This window comes from Gouania willdenowi, chromosome 3 (genome assembly GCF_900634775.1).
Source record: "Gouania willdenowi chromosome 3, fGouWil2.1, whole genome shotgun sequence".
Lineage (NCBI taxonomy): Eukaryota > Metazoa > Chordata > Actinopteri > Blenniiformes > Gobiesocidae > Gouania > Gouania willdenowi.
In genome coordinates this window covers 36,745,629-36,765,426 of record NC_041046.1, presented here as the reverse complement: position 1 = coordinate 36,765,426, position 19,798 = coordinate 36,745,629, and the positions used below count along the sequence as shown (strand labels likewise).

The 19,798-nt window shown below is 36.6% G+C and overlaps 2 protein-coding genes across 2 annotated transcripts; one reads left to right on the top strand and one right to left on the bottom strand.

The window, feature by feature from the left end:
- Window positions 1-2,221: 2,221 nt before the first annotated feature.
- Window positions 2,222-9,756, top strand: LOC114458992 (very long-chain acyl-CoA synthetase-like). Its single transcript, XM_028441379.1, has 10 exons — window positions 2,222-2,687; window positions 5,286-5,495; window positions 5,565-5,723; window positions 5,883-6,007; window positions 6,835-7,029; window positions 7,117-7,207; window positions 7,292-7,490; window positions 8,576-8,673; window positions 8,758-8,888; window positions 8,983-9,756. Exons 1-10 carry the CDS (start codon window positions 2,222-2,224, stop codon window positions 9,154-9,156), a joined length of 1,848 nt encoding a protein of 615 aa, XP_028297180.1. The 3' UTR covers window positions 9,157-9,756.
- An 800-nt stretch (window positions 9,757-10,556) lies between these two features.
- hdc (histidine decarboxylase) lies at window positions 10,557-16,582 on the bottom strand. The gene is made up of 12 exons (XM_028441356.1): window positions 16,404-16,582; window positions 16,084-16,256; window positions 15,842-15,955; window positions 15,395-15,517; window positions 15,170-15,307; window positions 14,946-15,089; window positions 13,443-13,509; window positions 13,190-13,352; window positions 12,294-12,384; window positions 12,119-12,217; window positions 11,926-12,027; window positions 10,557-11,625 (listed from the first exon to the last, which is right to left on the bottom strand). Exons 1-12 carry the CDS (start codon window positions 16,429-16,431, stop codon window positions 10,915-10,917), a joined length of 1,953 nt encoding a protein of 650 aa, XP_028297157.1. The 5' UTR covers window positions 16,432-16,582; the 3' UTR covers window positions 10,557-10,914.
- Window positions 16,583-19,798: the final 3,216 nt, after the last annotated feature.

Below are 19,798 nucleotides of genomic sequence, written 5' to 3'. Positions count from 1 at the left end.
CTTGGCGCTAGCGTTAGCTCGGTGCTTGTGTTAGCTCACTTGTTAGGGTTCTGCAGGTTCATCATCTTCATTTTCATCTCGCTCCGCTGGGTCAGACTCTGGCTCAAACATGTAAGGCTGGATGGACAAGTCTTCTGTTGTTGACATTTTGTAAATAACCTCTGAATAAAAAGTTTATGCGCCGTTACATAGCCGTATCTCTTCTATCAAACTACAAAAATGGCCGAGCAGGGTGGAGTTGAACCGAGTGTCACCTAAAGAGGGGGCGGGGTATGAAGTGTCTCATTTGCATTTAAAGAGACCGCACCAAAACGAGTTGCTCTCAGAAGCACATCAGAAAAGGCGCCTGTGGAGCTATAATAATGAGGAATTCAGACCCAAGCATTGCAGTTCCGCTTTATATAGACCACAACTGTATGATTTATATGTAAAAAGGAAGGATTTAAAACCATGATATGTCCCCTTTAATTCATTAATTTTCAAGAAAACAACATCATGAGCATAGCCTGATTTAAACAATGCAATGTGCACGCCCCATTGGAAACAAATTGATCAGACATTGAAAACCATTTCAAAAATTCAGAAATAGATAATGAGATGGCACAAAACCCTTCAACTGTTGCACTTCCTGTTGGGGAAATGGATCAAATCAAATGAGCCGACTCTGGAACATAAAAGGCATATTCCTATAAAACAAGAATGGATCGAGATGTAGTCGTAATAAAAAAGCTCTCATGCCACTGTAGAAAGACTTTTAGAGCATCTGTGGTCTGTTATTGTTTAACTTAGAGAGTAGGTACTGTAAACCCATGCAACCCTGTCACTGGACAGCTTATTTGCAGGTAAGGTGATAAAAAAAGGTTATGAAACAAAAATGCTTGAGAAATAATAAACAGTGAAACATAAAATCCCACTTATCATTTGCCAGATACAACTGATTATTTTCAGCTCAAATACCTTTTGCAAAGCTGAAAGATTACCAAGAATCAGATTGATCAGTGACCAATCAGTTATTTAGTTGAATATTTGTAAATAATAATAATAATAATAATAATAATAATAATAATAATAATAATAAAAGAACAAATGAAAATGAATAATAATTTCTAATTGCTTAACTGCCTATATAATTTCCAGCCATGCCAAAGGCACAGGAAATTACATGTGACAACAAGTTTAATACATTTTAGATGGCGTTTTAAAATTTTTAATTATTCAAGAAGAAGAAGAAGAAGAAGAGAAAAGGATGCCATCTTCGGTCTCATAATGAATAATTTGCATCATTACTTCCTTTTCAAAAATATCATTGTACTTGGACAATTTTTCATACATAAAGCCAAATATTAAATCATTAAACCTCATTTCACCATCTTTAACAATTCATTTATGCAATATTTTGAATTTCTTAAAATACAAAAAAATAAAAAATAAATAAATACAGCACTTGTTAAAACATGATTAAAGAATTTGCATTGACCCAAAACCCCCAGTCCCCTTTAAATCTGTTTACTATTGTACCATTTAATTATCTCTTGTTAATAGCCCTTATGTAAGTATATATTTTATTTATTTTTTTTGGTGTTTTCTTTTTGCTTGTTGAATGATTTTTACTTGTGGAATGTATTTTAAAATGCTATCATATGACTCTATAGAGTGGAGGACCAAACCTGTCAAAATAAATGAATAAAATAAAAACAAATTAATTAATTAATTAATTAAATTAAAAATATATATTTATATTTGCATTTTCTTTTTTATTTCCACTTTTATTTATCAATCTATACTTATTTATTTATTTTTAACTTTTGTAGTTTTTCCCACTTATATTTATTTATTTGTATTTAATTTTCAAATTTGTTATTTTTCACGTTCATTTAGTTGTTAATTTATTTTTTAATTTCGGCAGGTTTGGTCCTCCACACTATAGATCGTTTTAACAGACAAACAGTGCTTTGTCTGTGCATACTGTGCACTTTTGTTCTTTAAAAACAAACAAAAACATGGAGCATCTGCATGTTTTTCCACAACAGCTCTGGTTGCCAGCTCCAGCCACACATAGTAAAGTTTAGAACATGGTCTAAGCTGTTGTGAATAGAAGACTGCTGGACACATGTTGGACTCTGTAAGTAGTCAAAGTGTGCAAAGTTCAAGGGGCGTAAATGAATATATAGTCAGAGGCTGAGGCTCGTCCCTGCAGCTGCAGCACAAACATCTGGCTACAATGATCGCTTACGTCCTTTTCTCGGCACTGGCAGTGCTGCCTTTACTGCTTTACCTGAGAAACCCTTATTTCCTCCAGGACTTGAACTACGCATTCACCTCCATGCTCCTCGGGGTACGCTTGAACAGGATCTGGAAGAAGTCGTACACCATTCTGGACCGTTTTCTGGACAAAGTGGCCGCTCATCCACACAAGAAGTTCCTAGTGTTTGAGGAGAGCTCCTTCACCTACAGCCAGGCCGACAGAGAGAGCAACAAGACGGCCAGAGCCCTGCTGACACACACGGTCCTGAAGCAGGGGGACACGGTGGCCCTGCTGCTGGGAAATGAACCCATGTACATCTGGATTTGGCTCGGTTTGTGTAAACTGGGTTGCACTGCGGCTTTGCTCAACAACAACATCAGGTCCAAGTCCTTGTTGCACTGCTTCTCCTGCTGCGATGCCAAAGTCCTGGTTGCTGGTGCTGGTAAGATCCCACTGTACTGTACTGTAGTCAGGTATTTATTTATTTATTTTTTATTTTTTCCACTTGTCTGCATATGCTGTCAAAGGTCAACACTACAAGAAGTACAATCATTATGAGACAGCAATGCATGTTTTGTTATTGCAATGAAATACAAGAATTTATTTTATTGCTTAATTGTGACCATCACCAGCCCTCCCTAAGGAAGGGTAAAAAGTCTTTTATTATAGGGAGGATATAAAAAGGGAGAGTAGTGTTTGTATTTTTAGCTCATATTTATTTTTAGCTACCCTGCTAACCCTTATCCCTAACCCTAAAATGTTTGTTTTTGTCGAATATGTATTTTTAAAGTTGGAATTTGCCGTGTTAAATATGTTAAAATAAAAAAAATAAAAAACATGTCAAAAGTGGGATTCGAACCCACGTTAGCAGAAGGACAAATCCTTCAGTGCGGCGCCTTAAGACCACTCGGCCATCCTGGTCCAGAAACGTACCCATAGTCCCAGGGGCTATGGCTACATTTAACATTTCTCTCGATACTTTCTAACTTTAAAATGTAACTGTTGTGTTGCATTTAGATTTGGTGAGTGCAGTGTAAGGTAAGCCTGACTACAGTAATATGTAGGGTTGTCTCGATATCGGATATCGGTCCGATATCAGTAAAACAACACAAAAAAGAAAACCCAGTATTGGATCATATTGGCCTGCACCTAAAGTCTCTGATAGAAGCACTCCAATACAAGCAGTCCATTAAAGAATCCACTTCTAATAAATGATGCAGTATTCTCCTCACCAGGAATTTTTAGGCCGGTGTCACGTACTGAGTTTACCTCCGTACTGAGATTATAACCCTAACCCTAACCGAATCCAATAAACCAATAAAATACATGTTTGTTCACTTTGAAAACAAAAATAAACAAAAATAACATTTTTCTCTAAATCAACGCTTCTGCTAGTTCATATTTACATTGGATGTCTTGTAGGTGCCGAGGTCACTGAGTGCTTTTAACTATTACTACAATCTACAAACCAATCTATTTAGTCAGTGATCAAGTACATCCCCCTGTCTAATTATTTGCTTTCATTATTTATTTCACAGAAAACATTTACTATATAGTATGATGTAGAGGATACCTCACATCTCATCTATGAATACCTACATCTCATGTGTTAGGATAACATGATAGAAACTCTTTTTTAAACTGCTGAGACAAATAAAGAACACAGCAAAAAGAGTCAAATATTATAAGAATACAGTTGTTTTTTTGTTTTTTTTTTTAAGTCTAGTGGTAATCATATTTTTTGTAAATTATGATCACCGGGTTTTATAATCTGGTGTCACAGTAAAGTTATAATAAATGTAACTTACTATCGCTTTGTTTACATTCAAATATGCTAATTGACAATATATTTAAAAATAAATAAAAAATAAATTAATTAAATGTTACTTTTGCAAATAGATATTTAAGTTTACGTGGATTTATAGCAGGAGACAAAGAGAAGTTTGTACAGCATTGTAACATCACTTTTACATTTTTGAGTGAAACCCTTTGGTTGTGCACTGTGGGAGACAATATGTCATACAATCAAAAACTAAAACTAATATTTGCATTTCCTGATGAAAATGCCAGTGTGGATGCACTAGCCTAGCATTAGCTAAGCATTATCATTAACTAGCATTAGCATTAACCTAGCTTTAGCATTACCCTAGCTTTAACATTAGCCTAGTTTTAGTATTAGCCTAGCTTTAGCATTATCATTATCTAGCATTAGCCTAACATTAATATTAGCCAGCAGTAGCCTCACATTAGCATAAGCCTAACATTAATATTAGGTAGCTGTAGCCTAACATTAACATTTGCCTACCAATAGCATCAACTTAGCATTAAAATTAGTTTAGCATTACCATTAGCATTAACCTAGCATTGGTAGTAACCTAACATTAGTATTAGCTAGCAATAGCCTTACATTAACATTTGCCTACCAATAGCATCAACCTAGCATTAAAATTAGCTTAGCATTAGCATTAACCTAGTATTAACCTAACATTAGCATGAACCTAGCAACAGCATTAGCCTAGCATTAGCATTGAAAGTGAACAGATGGCTTAACATTTTAAAGGTTGAATGGTTGAAATCATTTGCAGAATGGCTGAAGTTAAAGGTTTAAAAATGGTGAAAATGTCTGATGTCAGATTTTTTTAAAAGTTAAATAATTTAAAAAGTTGAGTAGTGACAGAAAAACTTGAATGTAGCAGAATTGTCCTGAATTTTCTGAAAATGTTGATACCTTACTTGAAATTAGTTGAAAATTGTGGGAGAAGTTTGAGGACATGGAGAAAAAATAATATAATAGAATAATAAAGTATATGGACAACAAATTCCTCCTGCATCCTCACAATAACAATTTCTTTTTAAACATTTTTATTTTAAATTCTAAACTGTAAGCAGCTGTTTTAGCTTCAAAGTGGCAGGAAATTACAAAGGGATAAACTAAATCATAGTGTTTCTTGGTTCTCAGGCACATATGTGCTTTACTGTCCATAAACGCAGAATAAATTCCTATATTATAGACACTTTCTTTGTGACGTCTGTCTCATAGACCTACAAGCAGCTGTAGAGGAGGTGCTACCTGTTTTGAAGGAGAAAGGAATCCGAGTGTTTATCCTTAGTGAGCACTGTGAGGTGGAGGGCATCGAAAGCCTCTTGGATAAAATTCAGTTGACCTCAGATGAGCCTTTATCTCGTCGGCTGAGGTCCAATGTGACCATTAAGAGCCCAGCACTTTACATCTACACCTCGGGAACCACAGGTAATCACACCAGCTTTAATGCTTGATGTCATTGTGAAATGTTTCTGAAAGCCAGTGTTGATCTTCCAGGGCTTCCAAAAGCAGCCGTGGTTACCCACCAAAGGATGTGGATGGCGTGCTGTCTTCAGTTTATAGCTGGGGTTCGCTCAGATGATGTCATTTACGTCTACCTGCCTCTCTACCACACTTCAGCTTTTCTGATGGGGCTGGGTGGAGCCATAGAAAGAGGTAAACAAATACCTCAAAGTGATAGAGTTAAATATAGTTCAAAACAAACACTTTTATGACCTTAAGTAGCTGTGTGTTTGTTTGTGTTCCAAAGTCCCTGATTTTAGTAGACCGTCTTTTGTAGTTATTTGCTGTTTTTTTGTCCGTTTTCATTTTTAGGCATCACCGTCGTTTTGAGGCGTAAATTTTCCGTGTCCAACTACTGGGACGACTGTAGAAAGTACAACGTGACGGTCATTCAGTACATCGGAGAGATCATGCGCTACCTCTGCAACACTCCGAAGGTGACAATATTTACTTTGTTGAATCCAGGGTTAGGGTGTATTCAATTTTTAAATTACAATTATATTTTCAATTATCCATGTTGAGTATTTATTTATTTTTTAGAGTTTTTTAATATTGACTGATGCCAACAAGATTTTGTTGTATTTTTTTCAGTGCAATGACAATAAAGCTATATATATATATATATATATATATATATATATATATATATATATATATATACATGATTACGGTAACCAGCATTTTTTCATTTACAAATACAATTTAATTATTATTTTTCCACTGATAGTCAATTACAATCACTTTTTCAAGTTCAAATTAAATTAATCAAAATTACTGAGCCTTTGATAAATACGCCAATAAAACGTAACCTTCCTGTTGTGTTAGCTTTCTGTTAGCATCTCTTATGATAACGGCTCAGTTTTAACCCATGTCTTAAATCAGCTGTAAAACACACTAAAAAATATTATCTATCATCTAATTTGTTTTTCATCTCTTGTTTACTTTGTTAGGCTTTTTAATCAATGGAAATATTGGTATTCATATTTTTGGTGTGGGCGTCTGCACCTTTTTTGTGTCAGTATACCCCTAGATTTATATATTTTTTGAATGGTAAAATGATCCTCAAGAGAACTGACAGGAAATCTTGATATTAAACATATTTTAATAATTATTAACTATGTATGTGTAAGCCATAGAACTGTAACCTGGTTCCACAGGTTAATTAAATTGACCCAACCCTGGTTGAATCCATTTATTTTGGCCTAATTTCGGGCCTGATAAAGGTCTGTATCTGTATAATTCATCCTTGTCTTCCACTCGGTAGAAACACAATGACAAGGATCACAAAGTGCGAGTAGCTCTGGGAAATGGGATTCGAGGAGACACCTGGGCTCACTTCTTGGAGCGTTTTGGAAACATCCATGTTTGTGAATGCTATGGAGCGACTGAAGGGAACGTCGGTTTCATCAACTACATAGGCAAAGTTGGAGCTATTGGCAGGGTGCATTTTCTCCACAAAGTAAGAGGAGGGTCGTTTTTATTTCTAGATGTCCAGATTAATTAAAAAAAAAATGAGAAAAACTATATTTATTTCCCCTTTTTCCAGAGGACACATCCATATGCCTTCATACGGTATGACACAGAGAAAGAGGAGCCAGTCAGAGACTCCAGAGGACTTTGCATCCAGGTACCCGTAGGTGAGGCTGTCTCTATTTAAATAATAAATAAATAAAAAATCCCTGCTAGCATTTCAGCGTTTTTTCTTTTGCTTCGTGTCATAGGAGAGACAGGTTTGTTTGTGGGAAAAATCGGACAAAGGACCCCGTTCATTGGTTACTCTAAGAACAATCAGCAGACTGAGAAGAAGAAGCTGAGAGATGTTTTGGTAAAAGGAGACCTCTACTTTAACAGTGGGGACCTGCTGAAAGTAGACGAGGAGGGATTTGTTTACTTTCAAGACCGCATTGGAGACACTTTCAGGTCAGTGGACAACACAAGTGGGTCCAACACGTGGAACCTGTGAAAGCTGCCAAACTGCTGGTTAGATAACAGGGGTCACGACAGAGCAAAGCCCGGGATGAAACAGAGATCCAGATTAGTGGGAGAACGGAGTTCACTGTTGGTCAAAAAAATCTGTTTTCATTCACCAAGTGTTTCTGTCTTTACATCAACGCTGTTTAGATTGTAATAAAGCATAAAATATCTTATAAAAGTACCTAAACTTGCATTTGGTGTTAAACTCTTAAAAGATTGGACAAAAGAAATACTCTTCTATTCAAAACTTATTATTACTATTATTAGTATTAGTATTTTAGCAGCCTATAATATCCTTTGTAAAAATGCAGACAATTAAATATGTTAATAATATTACTATTCCTTTTTTCTATATAGTGCCAGATCACAACAGAAGGCATTTTAGCTCATCAGAACTTTTTCAGTAATAGTCTAGTAAATGACACTACGAGTTTAGTTACAGAGTTTACGCAATTTTTTAAAAAGATTTTATTACAATTGTTGAACCTGATATGAAATTATATATTATTATATTAATGTTTGTAAATACACACAAACAGATTTGATGTGATGTGAAATTTTAACTAATTATTTTAACTAATTAAACTTGTGAAGTTTAATTAGTTGATGAAAATATAAATTAAATATGTTTATTTATTTTAAATTAGTCATAGTCTCGTAGTTATTGTCACCTAAAAAATGTTATTGAGTTAAGCTTAAAAAGTTTTTTATTTGACAGAATAAATTAACACTGGTACTAACTAGTAAAGGATGAGAGAAACTCTTTTTTAAAACTGAGACAAATTAAAGAATACACTCAAATGTCTAGAATCAAATATTGTCCAAATACTAGCAACCTTCAAGCCTCTAATCCATTTCTCTACTGTTTAGGCCACCACTGCCTCCTACTTGTCCCTGTAGTATAGGAGTTTAAAATATATGTGGATTAATCTGTAACAGGATTAATCTGTAACAGGATTAATCTGTAACAGGATTAATCTGTAACAGGATTAATCTGTAACAGGATTAATCTGTATCCTTATCTAATTCAGGTGGAAAGGGGAAAATGTGGCGACCACGGAGGTAGCTGATCACCTGCTGATGGTGGACTTTGTAGAAGAAGCTAATGTCTATGGTGTGACGGTGCCAGGTAATGAACACATGTTCTTTTTAGCTAATACACGCACACAGTTGGACACACACAAAGTTAACTTTAGATCCAAACCACTTTTAGGCCATGAGGGCAGGATTGGAATGGCTGCACTAAAGCTGAAAGAAAACATGGACTTTGACAGCAATGCTTTGCATCAGCACGTCAAAAACAGCTTACCCAGTTACGCAAGACCACGCTTCATTCGCATACAGGTAAAAAATAAAAGTAAAAAAGTAGAAGTCCTGCAAAGCTTAACTCCAATAATGTGTGAAACAATTGGATGATGTTTTGTTTCTCCTTTTGAAGGATGAGCTGGCAGTAACGGGGACGTTCAAGCAGATGAAGGTGAAGCTTGCTGAGGAAGGTTTTAACCCGGCTCTCATCACAGGTCCTTTATTTTTCTTGCAGGACAATAAGGGCTATGTACCCATGACTGAAGACATATTTAACTCCATTACAGAGGGAACGGTCAGACTCTGATTTAGTGCTGAGCTTCCTTCACAAACAGTCCTTGTATTCCATGTATTCATGGGAAACATTCCTCAAGCTGCATTGCCTGCAGAGGTGTTTAGATTCTAGTCAGAATCTTAAAAGCAGAATGAAAACAAAAAATTGTAGAATATTTTTTTAATCTCCATCAAAATGGCAACTTAATGATGAAATAATCAATTTTTGATTACAATTTCTTGATGATTTTAGTCTCAATGCACAACCTTTTTGTAATTCAATATTGTTTTATTGGGTTAGTTAAGATAACTATTTTGAAAAATGATTTTGTCCAATTAAAAATTAGACTTTTTCAATCTCACTTCTATGCATTTGTCATTTTAAGTAAACCACATTTCCAGTGTGTTCAGCAGTATCCAAACAATCCTCAGTCCTGCATATTTTCAATATCTCTCTGCTGTCCATGATTGAAAGGATGTTGTTATCAGATTTTATGCAGAGTTGGAGGAGCATAGGACAGATTATCTGAGTCAGGTGATTACAAGCAGGAAGATATCTTGGAAACATCTGTTTTAGGTCATTTGCTGGATTTTTTTTTTACCACTTAAAGCTCAATAAAACTATAAAACAATAGAAGTATGTGGTTGTAAAATGAATACAGCAACATTGTTCATTTAACTACTGATCAGTACCAGTGAGTTGATTCTTATTGTTCGGCTCAGTGTGAATGAGAAAATGGTTCAACACAAGCAGAGATTCGGGAAGTCAGTAACTAGTGATGTTTCTGCCTAGCAACGCCGGTCGCCATATTTGTTTGGGTTATAACAACATGTTGACTGACGCTGTAACAGAAGAGGTTTCACCAGTTTTCATTCTAGATTGCAATATCTTCTATTTATATCCATTGTAATGTGCACTGGTAATGTGATTAGTGGTGTGTAAGGATTTTACCGAATGAGATTCCATAAATTGGGCAAAGTTTGCCTCAATATTTTGATGGAAACAAAATGTAAAATACTTAAAGATTCCATACAAAACTTTAATATAACTGACAGCAAATAAAATTTAATATTTTGAAACAGCAATCGTGGTCAGACAGTCACCCCACATGATCTTTTAACATTTATATGATTTTAACATATTTATTTATTTATTTACATACATTTTTATAAGAATACAGAGATATAAATCACTCCAGTATTTAAACTGTAACTAAACCCCTGCTTTCTCCTGACCTGCCACTAAGAGGGAAATAAAAAATAAAAAAAACCTTGATTATGGGCGGGGCTCCTGGAGCAGTTAAAGACACGGTTAAAGTTAAAGACCAGTCTAAACTATAAAATCTCCAATGAACAATCTATGCTATAGCTCTTTATTCACTCTTCTACCAGTGCTTGTTTGTGATGCAAGCTGGTCCCAAAATGTCACATGCTCTTGCTCCCAGCCAATAGCAAAAATAAATTGTAATAGCTAGGGTTTCAACCCATAGAGGGCAGTCACTCTGACATGTTACAACAAAATATGCCAAATTGCAATACTTTGACTAAAATGTTAAGAGTTGGGCTAGGATCAATTAACAGCACTACTTTATACCCAAATACATTTTGTTTTTGGGGTTTAGTTACTGCTATATTAAAGCTGGTTTTGTCATCAGACATACAGGTCCGGTACGAGTGATTTTACCCCGTCTCAAGATGGTGCCCCTTTATTTACTACTGCTAGCGACATCTGTGACATAAGCCCGACTTCCCTAATTGTGCAGAACTTCCTTTTTGATTCAGCACTAGTCACTCATTGGAGAAGTTGTGGTGCGGCTGCCTCTTCCAGTGAAGTGGGAGTGGGAGGTGTGTGGGATGTGGGTGAGGAAGATATGCAGTTCATTCTTCTGCAGGACGAGGACAAATGTTTTTGAGCTGCTGGTGAAACCTTGAGCGGAAAGCACAGCTGATGCCGACTGCCCTGGGGCACGCTGTTGAACTTCGTCAGCTTTTTTAGCACCTGTTTGCCCAACAGGCTTGATGGGTTCTCTGTGATCTTCGGGAGACCGCCTACCCCGTCTTTGACGTAGGGCCTTGACTCGAGGTCGTGACCCGACCGCGGAGCAAAGTAAGTGTAGGGCAGAGGCTCGCTGTTGCAGCTCAGGGAACGCATCGGCCTTCTGGATCGAATCCAAGCCTTGTCTATCCACAACTCCACCTGGGCTTTGTCCAGCTGTGCAGCAGCATCTTCTCCTTCATCATCTTGATTTTCTTCACATCCGATCACCTCATCCTCCTCTGATTTATTCTGGTCGGACATATTTGATGTCTGCACCTCAGCCAGCAGAGTGGAAGCTGTTTTGGAGATTTGATCCCAGTCTTTAAGAATGTCCTGGGCTGTGGTGAATTGAGAGGTCACTGTGAATCGAATGATGCGTTTGTTTTGAACTTCTGCAGGGATGAGGTACATGGAGCCCGACCGGGTCAGTCTCCTCAGCAGCTCCTGGGTCAAAGCGTTTCCACCCTAATGTGAAACGATAACAAACATCATCCCTTAGCAAAAAAAACTAAACAAGATCCAACCCCAAAGCAAGCCTGAAGCTTATTCACTGACCTTGAGTTATTATATTAGTATGACTGAATATCATTCTATCCTTCACCCACATATGATAAAACCGGGCTGTTCAAAGACTCACCTTTGAACAAGGCATGACTTGGACAATCATCGCTTGCTAATGATTAGCCAGAGTTACCTAGATCTTTACTGAAACAATTTGGATCTATTGCTTTATTGGCTGCTTTTAGTCAAAATTGTGCAACATACTTTCAGGCAGAAGACGACAAGCCCAAGGTGCCTCTGAGCCGGAATCTCAAAGTTTGGATCAGTCTTTATGTGGGACTCCAGGAGCTTTGCCATCTCAATCCCCTGAAATATAGGAAACACACATAAAGTTCAGGTCATCTAAACAGCATCGCAGTTTTTATTTTGTGAAATATCGATCTAGAGGAAACTCTACATGTCGAATGTGAGCCTGGAGGTTTTTCAGCCCAAAGCAGCGCAAGACGAACCACAATTTAAGGGAGCGGAAACGTCGACTGAGGGGTATTTGCCAATGCTAAAAAGACAAAAAAGAAAAAGATTGTGACTGCTGGAAATGAACCACTAAATGACCTTTGATGGTAATCTCCTACCATAAAGTCAGTGGCTGACTGTGAGTTTTCATGTCTGAGATAAACAGGGTCAACACTGAAGGTCTGCTGGAGCTTATATTTATCCTTGACCCTGTGAAAAAAAGCAAAGATATCATGAATAATGCTCACATAAACATTTTAGCAGAACAGTTGATTTTCTAAATCCACAACAAAACACCATTATTTAGGCACACATCCACACATATTTAAGTATTTCCTTTTTCACGCTGCGTTTTACATCTATATTTTATATTCTATATCTATATTTTTCTCGTTTGTGTGTTTGTTTGGTTTTACATCCAATAGTTTGACGTGTGGAACACAGTGATAAAGAGGGTGAAATCATTTTGATGCAGAATCTATGAAAAGTAAATTTTTGGACTAAAAAATATTGCGACATGACATGAGATGACATCCAACCATTCATCTATTCATCCATCCATCCATCCATCTTCTCCCGCTTTTAATAATGAATGAGTTAAATGATAGATGGACTTGATTTACAGTTTTAGCTCAATCACCCATTCACAGTCACATTCACAAACCAACAGAACAGAGCTGCCATACAAGGCGCTAGTAGTTCAGATGGTTCAGTGTCTTGCCCAAGGACTCTTTGGCAGCCTTGGGATTGAACCCCTGACCTCTTGATCACAAGATGACCCATCTCCCCCTTGATCCACTGTAGTTAAAATATGCAACTGCACTAAAGCATAGACATACTTTAGGTGTTTGTTAGTTTCTATAAAATGATTTCTATTTTAAAAACCATGCCATTAAACTGAGTTATTATTGCATTTTGTATTCACTGAGTGATCACCAACAGAGTTGAGATGGGGGCTTTAAAAAAAAAATGCTTAAAGAAAATATTCTAAAGAGTCTTTAATGTTGGGACTTACCAGAAAGCTGTGCAGTCAAAATGAACCATCATCCACTTGGAAGGATTGAAGACAAATGAGTGTGCGAACTCAATTCCCTCCAGGGACCAACGGAGCTCTGGACAGAAGTAGGCAGAACCAGCATAGGCAGCATCCACATGGAGCCACAGTCCCTCTTCCTCACCTGGTTATAATCATACAGAGTGAGTTTCTTGTTTTGGACAGCTCTTGTTAAGAGGAAAAGAAAGGAATGATTGTAAAACTTAAAACACACAGACTGATCCCAGCTCAGACAGCTTGTCGAAGGCACAGACTCCTGTCGTCCCCAAAGTCGAACACAGCTGAGGTAGAAAATATAAAACACAGAGGAATAAAGGAGATTCACACCCATACGTGTGCTGTGAATGTTGACATCTCAGCCATCTCTATAGTGTTGCTGATTGTTTCCTACTTGAAAATAGGAGAGGGAAATGTCCAGGGATGGAAGCTATAAATGGATGGCTGTTTGCTCTAAGATTACATGGATTTCACTATTAAAATATTGATCTTATTTTGATTAATTTTATTATTTTATTTTGAATACAATGTTATTTTAGAAATATAAGATATCATAGATAGAAATGTATTTCTTCTTTTTCAAACATATACAATAAATAGAATAAACATTCATTTTAATACAAAGAATAAACATTCATTTTAACAACCAAAAATGGAAGGGGCTGAAGCAGTATCTACTTATCAAAGCAAAATATTTAGTTTTTTAAACATTTTTTGAACATAGACAGTGAACTCATTAGCTTAAAGTGATCGTCAAGATCATTCCAAACTTTTAACACCATAAACCGAATGCATTTGTTCTAAATTTACTTTTTTCAAAAATGTAAACCCCTCTTAAAATATATTTTCCTTTACTTGGAATAAAATCTCTAACATTTTTATGCGACAGAATAAAAATTGCAGCAAATATAATGTGTCACACGAAAACGGCTTTAGCAGCCCACCACTTTACAACCTGAGCAACTTCAACAAGGTTGAAACTCAGTAAAGCTTAAATTCTGGGGAAGTTAAAACACAACTAGGGCTAAACATTTTTAGCTTCCGTGCAGTTACAAACCAACAAATGCCAATATAAAAATGTGTTTGAATGTATTGTTCTATGTAGGATTTTTTTTTAGTTAATGTATTTGAAAGGCCACAAAAAGTGACTTGAATTTGACAAAGCATGATCATGTAGTCAGCATATGCTAATTGCTCATTTCTTGCCACACATAAAACATTCATATTTAACCTGCACATTGGTGGTTAAATGAATCTGTTTCCACACAATTAAAATCTCTATTTTCTTCCAGAATAGTGTTTTTGTTGGTGTAGTTATCTTACCGGGGATTTAAAACTTAAGGTTAGCCACAGGTGCAGGAAAGTTGAAGGTCTGTAGATGTTGCATGAGGTGAAGTAGGAAGGTGCTGAGTCATTGCACAATGTGATTTATTTTAGGTTAACAAATTGTTGTATCTTGATTTTATTTGTCATTAATAATTTATAGCCTCTGTAAAAAAAAAAAATAAATAAATTAAAAAAACTCTTTATTTCAATAGTTTTTTTTAAGCTACAGGGAGCCATTGCAAAAGAGTCAAAGAGCCACATGAGGCTCCAGAACCGCAGGTTGCAGACCCCTGTTTTAGGTCATACAGTTATACAAATATTCAAGCACAATGTATTTTGATTTTTGGAAATATCTTACCTTTACAATACTCAGTCAATTTAGATGAATATTTACCAAGAAAGGGACCATTCCTCTCCTCCTGTCCTCCAGTATGGCTTGCTTTAAAGTGTCTCCCCTCAGAGATTGCTGCTCATCAGTGGGCAAAAAGGTGATCTTCACGAGAGCGATCAATCCAGCCTTCTCTACTGAGGAATGTGCCTAGAAAAAACCTCTTTCAGTTTTATAGGTAGAATTAATAATCATAATAAAAAAAAGGTTAATCAGTATAAAATACAGACCTGATCCGAGGCGTAAGCTACAAGTCTGGAATTTAGGACAGAGTCATCCACGTCTTGGTCTAGCTCAGCTCTGAGCTGCAGGATTTTGTCCTTCCTGGCAGCCAGCAGAGCAACTAGTGTACTCTCACTGACTGTGCTCTGATCATCAGGCAGAGAAAAGAGATACGCTACAAATTCAGTGTCCAGTTAACACAGAAAATGCATCAAACATAGAAGTCCTCACACCTGCAGCACGCCTCCACCTCTGCTATCAGGATGATAGTGCAGGAAGAAGCAGGGCAGCCCCAGTGCTTTACACAACCAGTCCATCACATTCATTTCCAGTTCAGTACAAGCTGGGCTCGAAGCCTGTTTCCAACCAGAACAAAGTGATTCCTTAGTGTGGTTTCATTTTTATTATAAAAAACAAACCTTAAAACAGTGGACCCTTCCCCACCCCTACCATTGTCCTACCCTGACTCCATCTTCCCTGTTCCCTTCCCCCTCACCTATTCTCGCATTTAAAAAGTGTTTCTTACTCTTCCTTAGGGAGGGCTGGTGATGGTCACAGTTATGCAATAAAATACATTATTTAATTTAATTGCAGTAACAAAACATGTATTGCTGTCACGAAAAGATTGCAGACAAAAAAATAAAAAATAAATAAAATGAGTGTGTTCAGTGTTTTCTCACCCAGGTGAATCCAACACAGTTAATGGCATTTGCCAGCATATCCCCAAGCATCGAGGGCCATGAAGTCAGACTGGGATAGTAGGCATGCATGTGGGGGCTTTGCCAGTGAACCACCTGAGAAAAATAAACAATAGGAGCAAAGTCAGAGTTTTTTTACATTTTTTTTTATTTACAATAAAAGTGCAGCCCAATTATCTTAGTAAACTGAGCACAAATCTAAAAAGGTCTTCAAATGAACTCACTCCTGGCATGATGACTCTTTCAATGTCACTGAAGATCTTGTCCCAGTCCTCTGGTTCAGTTGGTGCGACATCAGGAAGAAGGTCCTTCATGTAACCTGGTTTCACATCAGGGATGACCCTCCTGTCCCGGATGGAGCTCAGATACTGTGTGATGTAGTCCACCAGTTCCTTGCCTATAAGCGGCAAAACACAGTGTAGCAGCCAGAATGACATGTTAATCAAAATGTTTATTTTTTTTTTACATTTAAAACATTTAGTTTGAGATCCTTTTTCACAGTGCATCACTACACAATCATCACTGTAAACAAAGATGCGATTACCTTTGCGACTGTACTCCTCATCCTGCATTTTTAATGATTAGCCCTCCTTATGTTATGTCCTGTGTCCAAACGGTGGCTGCTGCAATGCTTTTTGTTTTCATTGAAAGAAATTCTGTATTTATGTAGATCTTGTTGCGAAGAACACGCCCCGAGCCGCTGACACACTTCAACCATCAAACAAAGACGATTCACTTCATCCATTGTACCAAATGTTTGCCTTTTCCCTGTAACGAAGGTCTAATCCCTATGTCTACCAGGATTGTAAAATGTATACCTTATCACATACAATGTGAATGATGATTTATGAGTTTTAATGGATTTTTATTATTAATAATGATCATATTTATACTTTTATGGACAATGTGCAACATTAAGCTACTGTATGTTTCCATCTAATGCTATTATTCTGCCTTTCCTTTTATTTAATGGTAAACCTGCTACTGACAAGGATGTAAAAATATTACGCATAGTTGTTTTTTTAATCGCTTTAGCTGCTTTATTCCACCGAAGAATAAAATGTCATTCTTATGCTGTCATGTTCTCTGGACTTCATGTATTCTCATTGGTTACACTTTTTAAGTTCAGGTATATTCTATTCTATTCTATTCTATCCTATTCTATTCCCAGGGAAAAGCTGATGTGTTTGCGGCCCCAAAGCTTGTCTGTCCCGGCCCCTGTCATAGAACAGGTATTCTCAACCTAGGGGTAAGGACCCCATTTGGGTTCGCGAGACACTAGAAGGGGTTCGCCAGATGCCCTCAAGAAACTACGAATATTTTTTGAACAATTTGAACCAATTTTTGCTTATTTTTACCCTTTTTCTGCAACTACACCAAACTTGCCATATTTTTTTTTTTTTTATCACTTTTTCTTACCATCTTTTGCTCCTTTTAATGCATTTTTTTGCTACATTACTCCCATTTCTGTCACTTTTCTGCTATTTTTTTTTCCACTTTCAAGACATTTCCAGCACTTTTAAACCCTTTCCACCACTTTTTCCACCTATTGTTGCATTTGTTGACCCATTATTGTCACTTTTAACCTCTTTCCACTATATTTGATGCTTATTTTTTGCTGATTTAACCACATTCACAATTTGTCATTTTTTGCCAGTTTAAACTAATCGTTCCTATTTTTAACCAGCCTCTCCCCATTTATGCCACTTCTAAGCCAATATTGATACTGATTTCTCTCTGTTTTTGGCCACTCTAGTTTGCAAATCATAATCAATTTGGTCACTTTAAACCCATTTTATTTCTGAATAAAACAAGGATTTACATGTTTAAGATGACTAGATACTAGGGCGCAAATAACAATATACTTCCTGGTAAACAGTGGATATTATTTAGATAAATAAATGAATGTGGTTTTCACAGATTCATAGAACAATGGACCACAATTCTGCTGATTTTATGGATGGGCCCCAAAAAGTTCTCCCCTTTATTCCCCCTCATAGATGGCCCTGTCTCCACATGACTGTTCTTCAATGTTCATGACCCCCAAAACAAAGATCTCTGCACCTTTATTTTGTAGGTCGCGGGCTGAAAGGTTGAGAACCACTGTCATAGAGGATGCGCAGGATGAACAGGTACAGATGGTGATGAGGTGAGACTATTACCTAGAGCAATGACATCCTTCACAAACACAGTTTGAACTACAAGCGGATCCAGGAAACATAACTCATTTTACCAGAGGAGTGAAGATTTTGTCACATTTGGTATAATTCCTAGGTCGGACATTGATGTTTTGTAACATCTCTGTATCACTACACACGATTGTGGATAGAATGGCTTGGATTAGCTTTTCTGGTGAATTTAAAAGTGGTAAAAAAACAAACAAAGACAATAGCACATCATCAGCATCAATAGAATAAATACAATGAACATGCATAAGTGCTTTCTAGACCACTCTAATACTTGTTTGCAATGACTAATCTAAACAGATTGAATAGGAACATTGAGAAGACAGTGATTGAATACATAGTCAATGGAGCTAGAAGGATAGTGGGAAGGCCATGAGTATATATATATATAACAGGGTAGTCCTGTTTTTTTTTACAAAGTGACAAAAGCTGGTGCTGCACCTGGACTGGCCTGTTTGCTCTGTATTGTAGAACATGTGACATCTCACTGAAAAAAAAAATTGGAAATGTAACCTTAGACAGCCAAAGAGAGTCAATAGGGACGATCACTTTATTAAAACAAACAATGTTCTCGTAGATTTCCATTTACACATTATTCCCATCTTAAATCACTCAGTTTTTAGTGTTTAAAATCAGAATTATGCACAGTTAGGATCCACAGCTGATGTTTACCACAGGTAAAACTGTCATAAAACAAGATTACAAACATGTTTAAATCCACTTACTAGTTTTTGTTCTTGTGGCATGCAGAGGTGAAAGTAACAATACTCACATTATTGTAACTGAGTTGCTTTTGGCTATTTGTACTTTTTTGAATATACTTCTAAATCAGTAATTTAACTTTTATTTAAAGCTGATATCCGGAGTTTCTGAAAAATGTCTCGGGGTCCCGCCCTCAACAGCTCCACTTCCTCCTACTGCCTCTGCCAATCTACCAGAAGCCACGCCTCTACTTTTCTGCACACGCATCATGGAACATAACAAGGTTGCATCGGGTCTCATTTATATAGGTTTATGGGTCAGATTAGAGCCAAAATCATATTTACCTGTTTGCTGTTGTGACGCGTGGCCTTGTTTTCGTGCACAGTTCCGCATTCACTTTGACTGACAGTCTCAAAAAGAAGTCGAAGCCTATTGGCTGGGTGCACTCGGCGATCGTTTCCATTTGTATAGGGGTCTATAGGACGAAGGAGGGACTTACGTATATACATTAATGTATATGAATGACCACTGGCAGTAGACCATAGTAATGGACTAGTTACGTATTTTTCGCCTTTCAAAGAATCATACATAAACATAGATTTCTCAGAAACTCCGGATATCAGCTTTAAATACGTTTTAAAAGAAGTAATTCATTACATTTCTACACCCAACCGTTACTGAGTACATTTTTTTGTTTTTTTTGTTTTAGAATGATCAACAGACATTGTGAAACTACAAAAAATGAAATAACCAGAAAACAATCAAATTCATCTCATCATAGCTGACCAACCAGATTAAATGTAATGCACTGCGCCAAAACAGCAACGAATGGTGGTTATTTTCTCAGTTTTAGAGTTCATAAATGTAGCTATACTAAGAACCTGAGATTTGAATTGAATTCATTGGTGTTATTTTATGTTCAAAAAATAAGTGTACATTTTGACAAATCTTTTATTTTACACAGATACCTTTGTGGAAAATAAATTAAGTTTCATTTGTGCAAGATTTGGTCTCTTCTTTTTTTAAGTTTATACATGAGATGATTACTGTA